Raw genomic sequence first — 19,116 nt, 5'->3', positions numbered from 1 at the left:
CGGGTGTGTTGAACAGCAGGCCCCCCTCACCAACACGGGTGTGCTTAACAGCAGGCCCCTCTCAAGACTTTACTGGACAAAACAGGGCGCACCAACCGGCCGAGGCTGTCACGTACTGCCACTCTATAATCTAGACTGTAGCCTGCTTCTCAACTTACCTGTGCATACTGATGCTCTTTCATGTACACTTATTTCAGCTGATTTCTTCTATGCATTTCTACTGTTTCGATTGCTCACGTCACACTATTTACTGATACGTAGTACTGTGATGCTCATAGGTGTGCCATAATCGGGGATTGCTGTGCACGTCGATGTGTGTGTGTGTGTGATTCGATGTGTGTGTTTGAGTCCATATGTGTGTGCGTGAAGGACCATGCGTGTGTCTGTTTTTTTCTAACGGACAACCCCCGATGTGTGTGTGTGTAGGTCGATGTGTTTGTGTGTGTCAATCCAAGGGTGCGTGTCAGTCCATGTGTGTGTATCAGTCGCTGTGTGTATGTTAGTCGATGTGTGTGTGTGTGTTTGTCGATGTGTGTGCATGGCTCCATGTCAGTGTGTAAGTCAATGTGCGTTTGTGTGTCTATGTGTGTCAGTCGATGTGTGTGTGTACGTCCATGTGTATGTGTGTGTCAGTGCATATGTCTCTATGTTAGTCCACATGTGTGTGTGTAAGTCCATACATGTGTGTGAGTTGATATGTGTGTGTAACTCCATGTGTGTGTATCTAAAGTAGATCTCTGTATGTCAGAGTCCATATGTGTGTAGGGAAATGTGTGTGTCAGTCTATTTATGTGTGTGCGAGTTTATGTGTGTGTGTGTGTAAGTCGATGTGCGTGCGTCGGTCCATGTGTGTGTATATACGTCCATGTGTATGTGTGTCTTACTCGATATGTGTGTGTGTAATGACATGTGTTTTTACGTCAATGTGTGTATGAGTTCACCTTTGTCTGTGTGTGAGTCGATGTGTGTGTGTGTGAGTCGCTGTATGTGTGTATGTCGATATGTGTGTGTAACTCCATGTGTGTGTATCTAAAGTGGATGTCTATGTGTGCGTAAGTTCATATGTGTGTGTAAGTCGATGTCTGTCTGTGTGAGTCCATATGTGTATGTGTGTGCGCATGTAAGTCGATGTGTTTCTATGTGTGTGGGTCGATGTCTGTGTGTAAGTTGATGTGTGTCTATCTTTTTCGCCCGGGCAACGCCGGGTACTTACCGCTAGTATTGCTATAAAAAATAATTGCTTTGCTATGTAAGTAAAAACAACAATTTGCTAAACGCTGGCCACAATATCTGGACTTGTCTTCATATAAATCAATGCATAGATTTCTGTTTATATAATTGTGGTTATGGTTGTACTTTATTAATCGCTAATCTCTGCCATTACATACAATGTAACAAGAAAAGGTTATGAAGAAAAAACAGAGCAATGTAATTTAAGACACTTTTAGACATTATTGTAAGAAATAAATAAAAAGCCATCCCATGTGTTACTGAATTTTTTTAATATTTTAGGCAGGAAATTAGTTTTAAAATGTAGATATTTTTCTGGGTTGGGACCCCCAGACACCCTGGAAGATTTGGTCCCCCCCAATGTTGATTCCATGGCTACTACGGCCTTGTAATAGGTGGACACCTACTACGGGCTTTCTTCCCATGGATCGCAATGACGACGAAGAAGTAAACACAGTTCATAGCCCGCTGTCTGCTGGAGTAACCAAACTCCCATACTCGCGAACCACAACGGCACGCATTCTAATTTCCTGTTTACCAATCTTCTCCGTTCAAATACAATGAATTCCTTACACGCTAAATACGCCTGATGATAGGTAAACATGTCCAACGAGACGCAGTGAAGGCTAACTCAGTCAGAGCGTCCTCTGTGCGACACGCGTGCACACTCTCTCTCACACACACGCTCTCTGACACACACACACTCTCTCTCACACACACGCACTCTCTCACTCACACACACTCTCTCACACACACACACTCTCTATCATACACACACACACTCTCACACACTATCACACACAACAACAACCGTCATTCGCCACTAAGTGGTGGTGACGTCACCACGACGCTTGTGCCAGGCCATGTGCACCTTGAGGCCACGTGAAGTGTCGAACGCCCGCTGGCAGGAGGTCACGGGGCAGACCCAGGTGCCAGGGGTCGACTGACTGAGATGACTGGCTGATGCACCACCTGTGCCCCCTACTGTGGCAACCTGCTGTGCTTTAGCCACCCGGCACTCTGCTCATTGTTGTGAGCGTCGCTCCTCCGCCCTCCGTTGTTGTTGGAGGGCGACTGCCTCCAACTGCCAAGTAGCATCCTTCATGAGCCTCCTCCACAGAGGCCAATCTTGACACCGCTGGTACCAGTCATCGGCAAGTCCACTCAGCTCCACGTCCTCCTGTACCACATCATCATGAAGGTCCTTAATGATCGTGAGCAGAGGGTCAGGGACTCCAAAAGCACAAAGAACAACCCAGAGCCCAGGCCTACTGATGGTATTATAGGCCTTTACCAGGTAAATAAAGCAGAGATGTAGGTCTTGTTGGAATTCCCTATACCTTTGCTGTAGCAGACGGACAGAAAATATGGCATCTATGCAGGACTGCCTTTTCCTGAAACCACATTGGGGCTCCACAAGCCTCTCCTCAGCGTGCCTGGCAAGGCGATGTTGAATAATCCTTGCAAGGACCTTTTCCGGCACACTGAGGAGTGAGATGCCCCTGTAGTTGTTACAGTCTGTGTGGTCCCCCTTCTTAAAGAGGGGGACCACCAGGGCATCCTTCCAGTCCTGCCAAAACTGTCCAGTGGTCCAGACTGTTGTTATGATGTCATGTAGGGAAGTCTGTGTACAAATGCCACCCTCCCTCAGCATTTCGCTTGGGAGATCTCTGCCCAGTGCCTTTCCTGGTCTCAGACTCTGGATTACCTTAAGTACTTCCTCAACGGATGTCACCTCAGCCAGCCACTCATCCCCACTTTGTCCCATGATGTTTTCCAGTCTGAGGGATTCCCCCTCCTCCAGGACCTCACAGAAATGCTCAGCAAATCTGCAAACCTGTTCCTGGGTGTCGGAGATTGGATCACCGTTCTTTCCCATAATAATGGTAATAGGTGTGGCGCTGCAGGTTATTTTTTTGATGGAGTTAAATAGGGATTTGTGATCGCAGGCCATTGAGGCAGACTCCATCTCCTCAGCAACCTGCGACCACCACCCATCCTTGCAGCGCCTCACAGCTCTCCGAACCTACACACACTCTTTCACACACACACACACACTCTTTCTGACATACACATGCACTCTCTCTCACACACACACTCACATACACTCTCACACACACACTCTCTTACACACACACACTCTCACACAAGAGGCCGACCGAAACTGAATTTCTGGTTTTGGCCAAAACCGAAACCAGAACGAAAGTGAAAAATTTACTTTCGGCCGAAACCGGAACTGAAAGTTAAACTTAACTTTCGACCGATACCGAAACAGAAAGGTATATAACCGAAGTAACCAAACACAAGATTTATGAAATATGTCATAAAGCAATACTACTTTAATAAAAAAAAAATCTAGAACTAATCATTCAGAACCTACAGTAAGAGTCGCTAAATATCAAATCTTTATCTGTTACTTACTTAGTAATTATATCCAAACAAACGAATGTTGTAGTTAAGAAACTACAACCGGTCGTATATACATTAGCAGACCATGGTTGCGGCTGGAACCTCGCTCCCAAGCTGCTGCAGACGTGTGTGTGTGTGTGTTTGCAGCCTATCGCATAGGATTGCCTAGCGCCGACTGACCGGCCGATAGGCAGAGTAATAGACGTAGCACGCGCATTATATTCTAAAAATAGATATTCGGTTGACGCATGACGACCAAAAGTCAATATCAGTTTCGGCCAAAACCGAAACCAGACCGAAAATTTAAAATTTACTTTAGGCCAAAACCAAAAGTATACCGAAAGTCACTATGCACTGCTGTAGTCATTGCAGGATACCACCACAGTCAGTGTGCACTGCTGTAGTCATTGCAGGATACCACCACAGTCAGTGTGCACTGCTGTAGTCATTGCAGGATACCACCACAGTCAGTCTGCACTGCTGTAGTCATTGCAGGATACCACCACAGTCAGTATACACTGTTGTAGTCATTGCAGGATACCACCACAGTCAGTGTGCACTGCTGTAGTCATTGCAGGATACCACCACAGTCAGTATGCACTGCTGTAGTGAAAGATATTTTCTGGACTTGTGCAAGCCTCTTATACTTTTGTTGGTGGAGAAATGGACAAATGGCCCACAGGGCTTTCACAATACCGTAGTATCTGTGTATGTAAGGTTTTTAAGATAAGTTTTGAAAGATATTTTTCGCCTGAGCAACGCCGGGTACTTCCGTATAGCACATATATAAACCATATATGTATGTACATCATATATATGGCTGGCACTGAAATGCATGTGTGCATCACGTACCCAAGACAAGCTTAGTCATGCACAAACTGTAACACTGCTGAAAAGTGTGAACCTCTTGTTGTTCATCACCTGATCTCAGAGCTCTGCTGCTGAAATCCGAATCGCCTTTCGCAAAAACAACCAAAAGAGACAAGCAAACAAACTTGCTCACTCACGAGAGCTAACCCCTCATCAAGCTGCTTCACCAACCAGCATCAATTCCAACCGATCCCGTCAATTGCCCCCCCCCCCCCCCCCCGAACGCCCCGACTGATCTTCTTGGTTCTTTCGGTAAAGTCACATAGAATGGAAATAAAATAATAAAAATAAAACATAATAAAATAAATTTCTCACGACTTTTCGGCCACAACACAAGTAGCCTTCTTCAAGTAGCCTTCTTCAGGTTCCTTCACCTGAAGAAGGCTACTTGTGTTGTGGCCGAAACATCGTGAGAAATTTAATACGTTTCATTTTTATTATTTTATTGTTTCCATTCTACGTGGTGGTGACTTTACCGAAAGAACCAAGAAGATGAATCCCTGCAGTCACGAAAGATTTAAATCGAAAAATTCGCCCCGACTGAGTCGAGCAGATCCATCGTTGCGTGCACGGTTCGGGCCACTGCCGGCGAAACGGAAGAGCCTGCGGGGAAGACTGAGCTCGAAGGCAGCCAACTCCTAGAACGCTGATCTTGGCCTACTCTTCCACGCTGGCCAGGCATATTGGAGAGATGGTAACTGTCTCACACCGTTAGCCCACCGCCACACATGACGCTGCCGATCATCAGCTCGCCGCGGCGGGGCTCATTCAGACCGCTGGCTTGGGGCCGGGGATTGACGAATATTGACTTTACCGAAAGAACCAAGATTATGAATATTGCACCGTTGTCTAGACCGCCACATTGGGCGACGTCTGCCGCCACCGTGACGCCGGTGGCGGCAGCATCCTCGCTGGATGTGCTTCACAAAACAACCCCCAGTGTCACGTAACGTATTGCAGAGCAATCGGGGGATCATCCTGCTACGCAGCACTCGTGGTCACGCTGGAAACCTTCAACTCGATGCAAGTGTCGGGTTCCGTAAAAGAGGATAAAGAGACCTCACCCTGCCTTGGGAATGTGCAACTTTGACAAATTTCCAACGAGATGAGCAGTGGAGATGAGTTATCGCTTCGTGTTCAGAAAGCACGAGGTTCAAACCGAGTGCAACAAGGCGATTCGCATTTTAATCGGTGCGTACCGCCTTGCGATGCCACACGCACGCGAAGCGTGTGGACACAGCGTGGATGCGTTCATGGTGGTGGTGGGGGTGGTTCACTTCAGTCTCTGCTGTTCATTCTTCACGTGGAAGGAAGGAAAGTCGGTGACTGGGAGAGAGACAAAGGCGGTGACGCCGCAGCCCTCAGGTGGGAACGGCGTTCTCATTATTCTCAGGCGAGTCCGCGTGCCCCCCCCCCCCACCTCACACAGCCGGTCGCACGAAAAGATTTGCTTTACGGTACATGAGCTAAATTTCACTGTTAACAAAACTATACATCAACACCGAAGCCTCCCCCCGCTGCGTGTAGCCTTAACAGACTGTTTAACGTGACAAACCTTACTAATCGCCTGTGTCGGGTGATTGCGGGTTTAACGACACTTTATATATTTACGCGATCTAACCCGATCCCCCCCCCCCCCCCCCCCCCCAGTAAACCTCTATTATCGATTATATTGGACGCGACAGCCCTCCTCCGTGTTGAACTGAACCCTAAGAAACCGTGACGCCGGCGGTTGCCGTGGCGACCGCTGCTCGCGTCAGGCGTTCTCTGTGGCCACCTAAACCAAGGGCGGAGGGCGGGGCGGGGCGGGGCGGGGCGGGGTCCTCGGAGTCCTTGACCAATCGAGAGCCGCCGTTTTTGCAAAATGCGCGGCCAATCAGCGCGAAGCGACCGTTACGTTGAACACGTGGAGAGGCATCGCAAGTGCAGATTGACAGTGGCAGAGAGAGACACACAGAGTGAGACAGAGAGACAGAGAGAGTGAGACAGAGAGAGACACACAGAGTGAGACAGAGAGACAGAGAGAGACACACAGAGAGAGACACACAGAGTGAGACAGAGAGAGTGAGACAGAGAGACAGAGAGAGACACACAGAGTGAGACAGAGTGAAACAGAGAGAGACACAGAGTGAGACAGAGAGACAGAGTGCAGAGAGACAGAGTGAGACAGATAGAGACAAAGAGAGACAGAGTGAGACAGAGACAGACAGTGAGACAGAGAGACAGACAGAGTGAGACAGACAGAGTGACAGAGTCAGACAGAGAGACAGTGAGACAGAGACAGACAGTGAGACAGAGAGACAGAGTGAGACAGACAGAGAGAGACATAGTGAGAGACAGAGAGAGACAGGGTGAGACAGAGAGAGACAGGGTGAGACAGAGACAGACAGGGTGAGACAGAGAGAGACAGAGAGTGACAGAGTGAGACAGAGAGACAGACAGAGAGAGACAGTGAGACAGAGACAGACAGTGAGACAGAGAGACAGACAGAGTGAGACAGAGTGAGACAGAGAGAGACAGAGACAGACAGAGTGAGACAGAGAGACAGACAGAGAGACAGAGTGAGACAGAGAGAGACAGAGACAGACAGTGAGACAGAGTGAGACAGAGAGAGACATAGTGTGAGACAGAGAGTGATACAGAGTACAGAGACAGACAGTGAGACAGAGAGACAGACAGAGTGAGACAGAGAGAGACAGAGAGAGACAGAACGCGGCGTGTCAACAGCGTCCGTCTCTTGAGAAGGTGAGGAGGATTGTCTGATGGTGGTTGCAGTAGTTGTCATCGTGGGGATGTTTTGTTTTGCTGTGGTTGTGTTGTGGTTGATCTGATTGTGTGGTGATGTTTTTGCGTGCTGTGGTTATCGCAGTGGGTTCGCTTGTAGTATTATCGTGGTCGGTGTCATTGCGTGGTGGTTGTGATCGTGGGTTTGTATTTGTCATGGCTGTGGGCCACTGTCTGGTTGTGTGAAAGCTACGAAGCCGTCGACCCCGTTTCGAATCGGGATCTTCTATTGAACATTGCAGGAGTCGAATTCACGGGCAGCACCAGTGGTGGTAATTATCCGAAACGGTCCCGAGATCGACTCTGCCACGAGAGTTACCCGGTAGGCAGTGCGGTGCCGTGCCGGCCTTTGTTTGAGATTTCTTACGTCTCCATGTTTGCCTGTCCGTCTGAAGACGTAAAACTTTTTTTTTGTCATCTCAGAAATAAGTAATTGCCCGCGTGTCCTTGTGCATCTCCCGTCTATCTGAGGATGTTCCAGGAGTGCCCTTTGAGAGAAAGATCCATGTCCTGCTGAAATCTTGAGAGCTGATCTGTACATCGCCGCTCGTGTCCAACGTCTCGCTGCATGACCGCGCGTGTCTCAGGATGTCGCAGTTTGAGAGTGGCGTGAGTCACTCGCTGAAGCTGGATGCCCCCATTCCCTGGAGCCCCCAGCCGCGTCGGCAGCGCAAGGCGGCGTCCGCGATCACGAGCACGGTGGGAAGAAGCTTGGGCATGCCAGCCACCCCTGACGCCCGCAACAGCAGCATCAACAACAACAGCAGCATCAACAACAACAACAGCAGCGTAATGGCAGTGTCACCAATGAAAGGGACTCGCCACACCAATAGCAGCAGCCGCACGCCAGGACGCGCGTCCAAGTGCCAGAAAATGCCCAGGGCCAAGGGCAAGAGCTCGCCCGGTGAGTGTGATGTGGCTACGTACGGTGCAAAAGAAGTCCAATGTACATATATAGTCTGCGGTTTTGTGCACATGGTGTGTGATGATTGTGGTGTTTGAATGTGTGCAATGTGCGGCGTGTGGTCTGTATGCACGCTTGTGTACGCATCACCATATATATGTATTCTCTCTGTATATACTTTGTTGTGTACACATTTGCCATGAATGCCCGCTGTGTGTGCCAAAACTTCAGGTCGTGTCCGCCGCATTCCCCATGGCGAGTTCTGTGACCGATTCATCCCCGTGCGCAACAGCAAAGCTATGGAGGTGGCGAGCTACCTCGTAACTCGAGAAGAAACAGCATCTCCACTGAAGGCACGGTGACACACGGTGACACACTAAGACTCGCTAGGTATACAGAACATAGACACATGGAGGTAACAAGCTACTTTGTGTCTCAAAGAGATGGACACGGGATCACACTCTGTAAGTGAGGTGGCAGGCTACTTCCCACGCGTCTCAAAGAGACACGTGGGAAGCACGGAGTCATCATGGCTCATATGAACACGTGGATCTGTCAAGCTACCTAGTCTCAAGATGCGACTGTGGTGTCTCCACCCCGTTGACGGTCACGGGACACACGAGGATGCTCGGAGGTGGCAGGCAATCAGCCTCGTGTATTTGACGAGTCTGCTTCATTCCTCCACGCCCTGGGGACACGTAAGGGAGAACAGGAGACACCCGTACAGCAACGGAGGGTGGGGACGAGGGAACGCTGCTCCGTGTTTATTTTTCCGTGTGTAGGAGAAGCAGGCGGCGATGATGCATCTGCTGAGCGGCGTGGATGTGGAGAAAGCACGAATCTTACGCTACCGGGGACCGGCGCCACCTGTACCCGAGGGTAAGACAGGCTACACGGAGAGAGAGTGGAAGACACGGGAATCTGCAGTTGAGTAGTGGCTTTGATGCGTTGGTGGGGACACAGGGGCGTAGTGGGAGAGAGAACTTGAAGGATAGACAAGGCATGGGGACGGTAAAGGTGTCGGGGCAAGGCAGAGACATGAAAATGGAGGGAAGGACGTGGGGGAGACTGGGGTACAGGGGGATACAGATAGACGTAGACACGTGGTGGGGGAGAAGGGAACTGTGTATGTGGCTGTGAGTGGTTCCCCCTGGGACATCGATGCAGGCCAGTTGCCGTACTCCCTCCAGGGCTGCGTCCGCAGCATTCGTGGTGAATGTGGTCACGGCATTTGCCGTGGTTAATGTTGTTTCGGCTGTCCCCTAAGGCTACGGCGACACGCAGAAGGTGCTGCACTCCCAGCAGGGCTACACACACCTCTCCCTGCTCAAGAGGAAGCGACGCATACTCACGTGGCCCGAGCGTGTGCTCGACGCGCCGGCGGTTCGCAATGACTTCTGTGAGATACGTACACGCACGCACACACACACGCGCACACACACGCACACACACACACGCAAACACACGCACACACACACGCGCGCACACACACGTACACACGCACACACACACGCAAACACACGCACACACACGCACACACACACGCACACACACGCACACACACACACACGCACACACACACATGCACACACACACGCACGCACACACACGTACACACACACACAAACACACATGCACACACACACGCGCGCACGCACACACGCACACACGCGCACACACGCGCACGCACGCACACACACGCACACACCCACACACACGTACGTACACGCGCGCACACACGCACACACACGCACACACCCGCACACGCACGCACGCACACACACACACACACACGTGCATACACATATACGCAGGCACATGTGAATAACTCATCATCGTTAACATAGATACCATGGTTCCTTCCGGTCAGAATAAACCCCTCGGCCAGAGCTCTGCTCAGCTCAGCCTTGGCTAAAGTGAGCAGCGTGCTTAACTTGAGCCAGCTCTGAGCATGGTCCCAGCATGCTCAGGATTTCGACAAGACGAGGCTGAGCCGTTGATCCACGTTTGAAAGAAACATCAGCGCCTGAAGCCAGAGCTGATCCGTGACTAAGAATATGGCCCATAATTTTACGTCTAAACATCAGAATCTAAATATGTATTCATCCTGGAGGAATCCAATGAGCTATGCAGCTGTTTTTTTTAAAGATGTCCAGTAGGGACTGGTCAGAATGTTACAACAAACAATATAAAAACACGAAAGGAGTGCAATGTATAGATAAGGTAAACAAATCACTATATATAACACGAGTAAAGGTTACTAGGTCTTAAAGCCCGCTGAGCTATTAACTTATTCTTTCAGCAGCAACCTGGCCACACAAATGATAGCTCAACAAAGTGGCTCATCACGTAGAAATTTATAGCAGCAAATGAATATTTTTAGATACGAGTGCCCCCCCCACAATCAAGACCGCTGGTCACCCCACGTGCCCACCCTGACCAATGACTAAGGCCACAATACTGAGATGACGTCCACGCACCTCGTCAATGCAGTGTGAGTTTGGCATTTTGCTTCACGTTGTGGTTTAGTGTTTTTGTCGCCACAATGTGGCACCGATGTTCTCCTCATGCATTCTACAGTTATCCGGCACAGTATCCACTCTGCTGCAGCCTGCGACACCACCGCCCTCCCCGCCACAACTAAGGCCTTGATCTCCCGTCGGGGGCATGACCCATGGGTTGAGAGCCGCTGGACTCGGCAGTTATTAACCAGTTATTAAATCTAGACCTTTCCTGAATCGCAAAACCGGCATCGTATAAAATCCATATTTACCCGTGTATACGTGTAATATAGATGCATTTATACGCACAACACAAATTTCGTCCTGAACTAAACGTTTTAACCCTTATCCTGACCTGTGACCCCGTACCCCCGTGCGCGCAGACCTCAACCCGCTGGACTGGAGCGTGGACAACGTCGTGTGTGTGGCGCTGGGCCACGCTGGGACGTATCTTTGGGACGCAGAAACGGGGAATGTGACCCAGCACATGAAGGCATGCGGAGAGATACTGGGACAAAAATACAAAGATCTCCCCATATAGCCTTGGCACACAAGGGGGTGGGTGATTAGTACCAGACTTGGCCGCCTTTGTCTCCCCATGGGTGATAAGCACTCATTTGATGTTGAGTCTGCTCAGGGGAGGCACGTGATTGGTTCGGAGAATTGTCACTTGTGTTAACGGTGAGCGGAAATTGGACTTGGGTCCCCGGGTTTATAACGCAGCCCGCTAATCACTACACGACCGCTCCTCATACTGGAACACATGCAGGGATCCACACAGACATGCAGACACGCTGGAATGCAAACACGCACAGACAAATGGAAAACAGGCTCATTCATGGATGCATGGGGATACGGGGTCAGTGTTGTGTTCTTGTGAAAAGCAGACAGGGTGCCTTGAGGCAGCAAAATGCACACCGAGAATTTGAGCGTGAGAAAGGTGTTAAGGCCGTGCTGTGTTTGTGCGCTGTGTCTTTGCCCGCGTATCAGATGGAGGGGCGGTATTACCCCTCGTCCCTCTCATGGGTACCAACTAGAGGCAACATCCTCGCCATAGGAACAAGTTTCAACACCGTGCAGGTAATGAGCACAGCATTCTGGTAAGGGGCCTGGAGCCTGGGATATTTCAAGGAGCAGGGCATTCTGGAAGGGGAGTGTGGAGCAAGTGACCGGTGGGGGAGAAGGGGTTAATGGGGAAAATGCCACAAATGTGAGACTTCTGGGGTAAGGAGTGGAGAGCAGAGGATTATGGGAAGTGAACAGGTGGGCTCTTTATTGGTGCCGTGACTTGTATGTCCTTGTACGTGTCTATGTCGTTGTGCGTGTGTGCCTGTGTCTCCCCATTGTATATTTCCGCGTGTGCGTCTGTGTCCCCGTGCGTGTGCGGGGCGCGTGCCTATCCTCGTGTGGGTCTCCGTGTGTGTGTGTTTGCACGTGTAGATCTGGGACGTGGAGCGAAACAAGTGTTTAAGGAGTATGCAGGGCCACATGGGGCGTGTGAGCTCCCTGTCCTAGAATGGACACCTCCTGTCAAGGCAAGTGCTTAAGCGCACACACACACTTGTTGTGGTGGTTAACACTGTGGTTGTGGTGGTTGACACTGGTGTTGTAGTGATGGGTTGTGGCTCTCATCGCTGTTCCTTGTTGCGGCCGTGGCGGTTGTGGTTTTTTTGTAAACTCTGCGGTCATGGCGGCGGTTGTTGTAGTGGGTCCCGCTCGGGTCAGATCCACCACGATGACGTGCGGATGATGCAGCATCACGTCGCCACACTGAGTGGCCACTCCCAGGAGGTGTGCGGCTTGGCGTGGTCCCCTTGCGGACGCTTGCTGGCCAGTGGAAGCAACGACAGAAAACTCCTCCTGTGGGCCAACGGCATCACATCCTCGGCACCCCTCCGCGCCCTCCGGCAGCACACGGCCGCCGTCAAGGCAGGGACACGCACGCAGTGACGTGCTGGCACAACAGACACGTTGACACAGGCGCTCGCCGACGTGTGCCGAGCCAATTACTGTAACGGCCGCTAAGCAGCGGAAACGTCACCGCAGTGTTCGTCTGAAAAAACCCCCCATCAAAACAGAAAAATAGTGCAGAAACGTATAAAAAGCACAGATGGCCTTTGTGCATTTTGCAGGTCATGTGAAGTGTTGAAGGCTTGCTGGCAAGAGATCTTGGCACAGGTCCGAGGTGTTATGGGTTAACTTAGAACTGGAAGACGGAGCACCTGCCCTCCCGACTCCACCGCATGAGCCACAGTGTGCAACGTGTGCACGCCGAGTGCGTGACGTTCACTGACGCGCTATCCCTGTGCTTCTGTTTGAGCAGTCATGCATTGCAAAGCGCACTGCGCTCCAAACCCGGCATCCCGAGTTCGATTCCCGGCCACAGCTAACATCGGTTGCAAGTGATATCTGAATTGGTCCTGAGCTCCTCGTAGTCAACTTAGCCCTTCCATGCCTACCTGGTGCGGTGTCTGAACATCAGCAATGGGGAGACAAAGGCGGCTGGCGTGATGTGCCGTGCTAGACCTAATAGGTGTGCGATGTTGGGACTGGCCTCAACAATCTGAGAGGGTAAATGAAGAATATTCATCTGTTTTGTCTGTCTCTTCGTGTCTGTCTCTGTCTTTTTGTAGACAGGTGTAGGGGTGTTGCGGGAAGGGAACACACGGTTACACAGTGGTGGCTACAACCACGTCCGCTACAGCCCCGCCCCTCAGTGGTGTATGGGTATAAAGGGCGGGGAGCCAGAGGGCTCGGGGCAGAGTGTTGGGGCCAAGAATGAAGAACCAGTGAAGAAGGAAGGCCGGCTAGATAGACCCTGGGACTACCCTGACCGCTTTCCTTTTCAGGACCGGCAGGGCAAGCCAATGGTGCGGCCACAGAGCGTCAGAGCCAGAGCCATTTTAAGGGTCGGTCTGTCTGGTGGGGTGCCGTGACCTGTGCCATGACCAGGGCCAGGTCAGATAGCCTCCTCTAGCGCCTGTAGCGGAGGAACGGGGAGCATAGTGGTTAGGCTGATAGCCTAGGAGGTGTCCCAGCGTGTATACGGGTGAAGGGGCCGTTACCCCTTCTCAGTGTAACTCTGCCAAGCTTGAATAAATAGTGCTACCTCTACTCCACTGTCTCGGTGTCCCGTGAACCCACTACACAGGCACTCGCGTGGTGTCCGTGGCAAGCGAGTTTGCTGGCGAGTGGGGGTGGAGCAAACGACCACCACATTCGCCTGTGGAATGTCAACACGGGAATCTGCTTCAAGGCAGTGGACGCTGTGTCTCAGGCATGGACACACAGACACGGGTGAGATGCTCTGCGAGAATGGGGGACACGAGACACGGTTAGCAATGTCTCAGTGCCGTGGACATTGCGTGTGTCGGGCACGAAGACACGCGGACGCGTGTTCACGACTCTTTCCCCCGCCCAGGTGTGCTCCGTCTTGTGGTCGAGCGAGCACAAGGAGCTGCTCTCCGCCCATGGCTACCCCAGGAACCAACTTGCACTGTGGGCCTACCCAGAGATGGTGCCCATCGCCGAGCTCTTAGGTATGGGGGCACACGAACACACAGGCACAAGGACAAATGTGGAGATGGCAACATGAGGTGGAGGGACAATGTAAATGTGCCTGTTCATGATTTCTGTATAACTGATTTTTTGTTTAGAACTGCTTTTTGTGTTTAGTTTGTCCTTCCCCGCACCTCTGATTAGCACGGTTGGCTACATATGGTATGAAAGAAGTCCATCATACATACATGCCCATTCGTGAGATGAGCATTGGAATAACCTCAGACAAATGGGGATACACAGGGACATGGGGGTACATGGTGCTGAAGAGTTTACCCATCAATGATGTCCAGCATCGAGCTAAAGAGTGACACACGAGGCAAAATAGGGGCATACGAAGACGGGACGCACAGGAGCATAGGGGGATACACACTGGTCGTGCATCCGGCCACTGGCATTCACCGCAGAACTACTGAGTATTGGGACACGGGGACACTGGTCATGGGGGGACACAACTACATATCCCAGGTCGTCCTTGAAAGAAAGCCAATGATGTTTCACGTGACTCCGTGGGTTAATCTCATCTGGTTTATTAAAGGATACAAACAACCACACCGCCAAATTGTCTTTCTCTCTCGCGTATGTCTCTCCCTCGTCCCCATCCCTTCCCCATGATCCATGTCTAACCCCTGTGTCCCTGTCTCTTCCACCTTGTGTGACTATACCGTGTCTCTCCCTCCCCCATGTGTCTCCCCCCCCCCCCCCCCCCCCGCCATGTCTCTCCATACCCCGCAGGCCATACAGGCCGCGTGCTGCAGGTTGCAGCAAGCCCCGACGGATCCTCCGTGATGTCACTTGGTGCTGATGAGAGCCTGCGCCTGTGGCGCTGCTTCCAGGGGGACAAGTCGCGGAAGAAGAAGCAGCAGCAGCTGGAAGGCGCCAATACGGGGAGGCTCTCGCAGAACTGCTTGCGCTAGCCCCCCTTACCAACATCCCACTGGCAACAACTCTTATCAACATTCACCCTCGCCTGTTCGATCATAGAGAGGACGCTAAAGTCATATTGCCAGAATTAGCCCCGCTCTTAATCCCCCCCCCTGCTCACCACAGTGTGTATATCTGCAATGATCACTATTCACCATTCAGATACAAATCGTGTCCTTGTAAACATGCTTAATGATTTAAAAATGTCCATTACAAATCGCCAGTGGAGCGTTTTTTTTCAATCGGTGTGCTCGTTCACATCTATTGTTCATCAATCATCAGGTATGTGCAGTGTTATTTGAATTGTTACGTCAACGAATAATAACGAAATGTTAAAATGCTTTTGTGGCTGGCAAGTGTCATTTGCTAAACTGCCTTAGCCTAACCACCGAGCCTAATCCGTCCTCCGGGCATCACCACAGCCTTGCATCCAGGGGCGGAGCCAGGATTTATACGCATGATGTCACCCCTGTCACCCCCCCCCCCCCCCCTGGCTCCGCCCCTGCTTGCATCTACCCCTGAAAGTTAACTACAACAACCCCCTGACTCTTACTTCCTGCCGCCAAGCATTCCCATGTCCCCCGTGTATGCGTGCACATGTGTTCTGTGTCAATCTTAATAGGTGCTCGCTAACAACACTTGCTACAGCAGTCTGTTGAACGTCATATGGGGAAAATTCGTTCGCGTGTTTGCATGTGGAGGTGTTTATTTTAAACAATAAATTCCAAATGTTGATCTGCTGGAAGGGCGAGTCGGTTACGGTAGTGGCATGGGGAGGTGGAGACTGGCAGGAGAAAGGAGCCTTGGTAGCATCGTGGATGTGAAGAGAAATGTAGGGGCGAATGAACGCGACGTGAAGGGAGGCGCGTGGAGAGGAAAGGAGACGTGAGGTGAAGGATCTGGATGGGTGTTAGGTTTCATATCCCTGGCATGACGTCAGAGTTCAACCAAGAGGAACCGCTGATGAGGGTCCCCAGAAAATCCACCAGCGCAGTGAAGCGTGCGTATGCTTGCGTGTAGTTTTACCCACCACTATTAATGTGATGTCATGAAATGTATGCCCAGCCAAGGATCTGCAGTCACTAGCAAGAGATGTTTTGAGCAAACCGATGAGAGATCTAGTCATGTGAGAAGTGATGCAGAAAAGAGAAAACACGCAATGGAATCAATGAAAGGCGACGTGGATGAGTGATATAGGTGTAGAAATAATGAGATGAATGAAAAGGTTATGGATGAGTGAAAGAGAAGAGATGTACACGGAGGCAGAGATGTCAAATGAGGTGTCGATGACCAAAAGATGCACTGTGATCCACGCCATCGTTCTGTGCCACAAATTCAAATCCTGCGTCTCGCAATGGGCCTTCATAGCACACCAACCACCGTCTTCAGCTAACGACAGACTGATAATCGTGCACAGTGGGCCCATTGGCGTGCGGTGTTGGCTATGAGTGCTGCCGCTATTAACGACAATGGTTCTGTTAAACACGTAGGCTTTCGCGACCAGTATCCATAAGAGGGTTTTTTTGGGGTTAGATCGCGTAAATATAGAAATGTCGTCAAAACCCAACTAGCGACGAATTGGCATTTTCTGTTTTCGTGACAACCCTTGCTAGTTGGCTGTATCGGGTGGTGGCGGGTCTTAACGACATTTACGCAATCTAACCCAGAAAAAAAACCTATGGATACAATGGTTCTGCTGTCGATGGTTCCGCTGTTACTGATGGTGCCGATGTCACTTCTGATGACGATAACTGGAACTACATTGATATCGCTTAATTCGTCCGGGCCACACGCGTCCGTTATCTTCACGCATGAATTGCGATTTCTTCAACGTTATTGAACTGCAGTTCACTCAACATACGCTTGCCACGAGCCTTCCTAATCGTTACAAAAGTTTACAGTCTCTTGCTTATAACGCAAATGCCTTCAAAGTGCATGGTAAACGTCTTTCGAGGTGATGGATTGAACGGGAAACAGCTATTTTGTAGAATGAGTGGTGTGACGACATTTCTATTGCAAGAAGCAGAGAAACTGTCAGAGAAAGGATGATGTCGTAGTGAGACAGAAGGGCTAGAGGTGAAATATGCGATAAATAGCGATGGTTTTATGGACAAAGATGATGGAGAGACGGGGGGGGGGGGGGATTCAGCATGTAACCAAGAAAGATGAAGGAAACGGAAGAGAAAGCGGCAGAGTGAAATATTCGTGCGGATGATGCAGGGAAGATGAAGAGGCATGTATCTACGTACGTTGAACTTCTTTCACACCGTACCGAGCCATCCGTACTAACCGGAGGTGTGGAATATGCCGGTGTGTCTGAGAGAAGTCTGGTGCGGGATAATACAAGAGCAAGAAGAGAGAGAGAGAGCCGGAGAGCAGAAGATGATGCGTGCTGCAACTCTACTGGTTAACTGGAACGCCTTAAGGAGTGAAAGAATATGAAGTTTACGTACATAATCCGTTAGCCCGGCAATGGCATGTGTCTGCTGTGTGATTGTAACACGTTGTCGACCGGAGGCTGCCTTCACACACCTCCGATTCGCATGTGCAGCGCTGTCGATGTGCTGCAATTACCCCCAATGGCGGACAGTGCAGCCCATCAGGGGCGGTGTCTCGAGCCGGCGGGCAGGTCGTGACGATCCCCAGCCCGGGAGGGGGCTGCGGGGGTGTTCTGGGATCCCCCGGGACCCCCCCCCCCTCCTGGAAAGGGAGCATGGCCAGAGGCTGACACACCGGAGAGGTGTATAAAAGCCGGACTTCAACACAGGTTGGGGGCAGAGTTACGAAGACTGAAGAGCAGCTAGACTAGGACCCTGGGACCTCGAACCCGCTGCCCTTGTAAGGGCCGGGTCGAGCTTGGACCAGTGGTCGGGGACCCGTACCTTGGCTGGGTCGGGTCAGGTAGCCTCCCGTAGGACACTGCTAGCCGGAGGGCTGGGAGCCAGCAGGGGGCGGTGTTTAGGCCCCGATAGCCCGGAGGCCGTACCTCCCCAGATAGGGGGCGTAAGGGAGTTGCTGTAGTTAGAAATAAACACGCCATGTTGCCTCTACCCCCAACGTCTCCGTCTCCATAAAATAACCCACTACACACGGTTGGCTAAAGTACGGTGCGAAATAAGTTCAACATTTCCTGAATTTGGAAGTGCAACTGTCATCCGGAGCGAAGCCTCGTGAACTCATTTTGCATCGGCATTTCGGATTTTAACCGCCGGGTTATCGGTAGCAAGGGCCCACCCGGGAGGGCCACTGAGCCTCCATAACACCTTTCTGCACGAAGAACCGTGGCCCGTGCCAGAATCTTCACTATCGACGCCGACGAGGTCACGCGGCCAGAGACAGAGAGAGCTGCTGGAGACGCAACCCATTAGGCCCATTGCAGCATCACCACTCATGCGGCAAAAACTACTCCAGTGACTGACAGTGTGGGGAGGGGCCTTCAGCCAGCAATGGGACTGGCAAACGGTTGAACAAGTACTCTCTTATGAACGCCTATTTTTCTCTTAAGGGGCGGTCCAAAAATGACGTCACGCACCTAGGGAGAGGGGGGGTCAGACATTTGTGACGATGTGTGACGATGGTGGGGGGGGTTGAGAAATGTGACGTCACATCAAAATGCGCAACTTTAAATATTTTCTCCTACTACATCAGAGTGCAGCGCCACATTAAAATACGCACTACAATGACAAGAGTTTAAAGCGATTTGAAGCATGTTTTATTTTTTTTGGGGGGGGGCAGAACTTTGTGAGGTCATATTTGAGGGGGGGGGTCTGACTTTTTGTGACGCCATGTGACGAAGGAGGGTCATAAATCGTCCAAAATCGCTTGACGTCATTTATGGACGGCCCCTAACTCATTTGAAGGACAATGTAGACAAATTATTATCGAGGCTTCACCCCCCCACCCCCCCCCCCCCGTTTCCTATGCGTACATTGTCAG

The 19,116-nt window shown here is 51.0% G+C and overlaps 1 protein-coding gene across 1 annotated transcript; it reads left to right on the top strand.

Moving 5' to 3' along the window:
- Positions 1 to 6,433: 6,433 nt before the first annotated feature.
- On the top strand, positions 6,434 to 11,239 carry LOC142917302 (cell division cycle protein 20 homolog). The gene is made up of 6 exons (XM_076061933.1): positions 6,434 to 7,254; positions 7,881 to 8,197; positions 8,429 to 8,550; positions 8,980 to 9,076; positions 9,465 to 9,596; positions 11,082 to 11,239. Exons 2-6 carry the CDS (start codon positions 7,882 to 7,884, stop codon positions 11,237 to 11,239), a joined length of 825 nt encoding a protein of 274 aa, XP_075918048.1. The 5' UTR covers positions 6,434 to 7,254; position 7,881.
- Positions 11,240 to 19,116: the final 7,877 nt, after the last annotated feature.

Source organism: Petromyzon marinus, unplaced genomic scaffold, assembly GCF_048934315.1.
Source record: "Petromyzon marinus isolate PM22_M1 ecotype Great Lakes invasive population unplaced genomic scaffold, UKy_Petmar_22M1.pri1.0 PM_G_Scaffold_45, whole genome shotgun sequence".
Classification (NCBI taxonomy): Eukaryota; Metazoa; Chordata; class Hyperoartia; order Petromyzontiformes; family Petromyzontidae; genus Petromyzon; species Petromyzon marinus.
The sequence above is the reverse complement of the archived record's forward strand: the minus strand, read 5'-3'. Positions and strand labels throughout refer to the sequence as shown.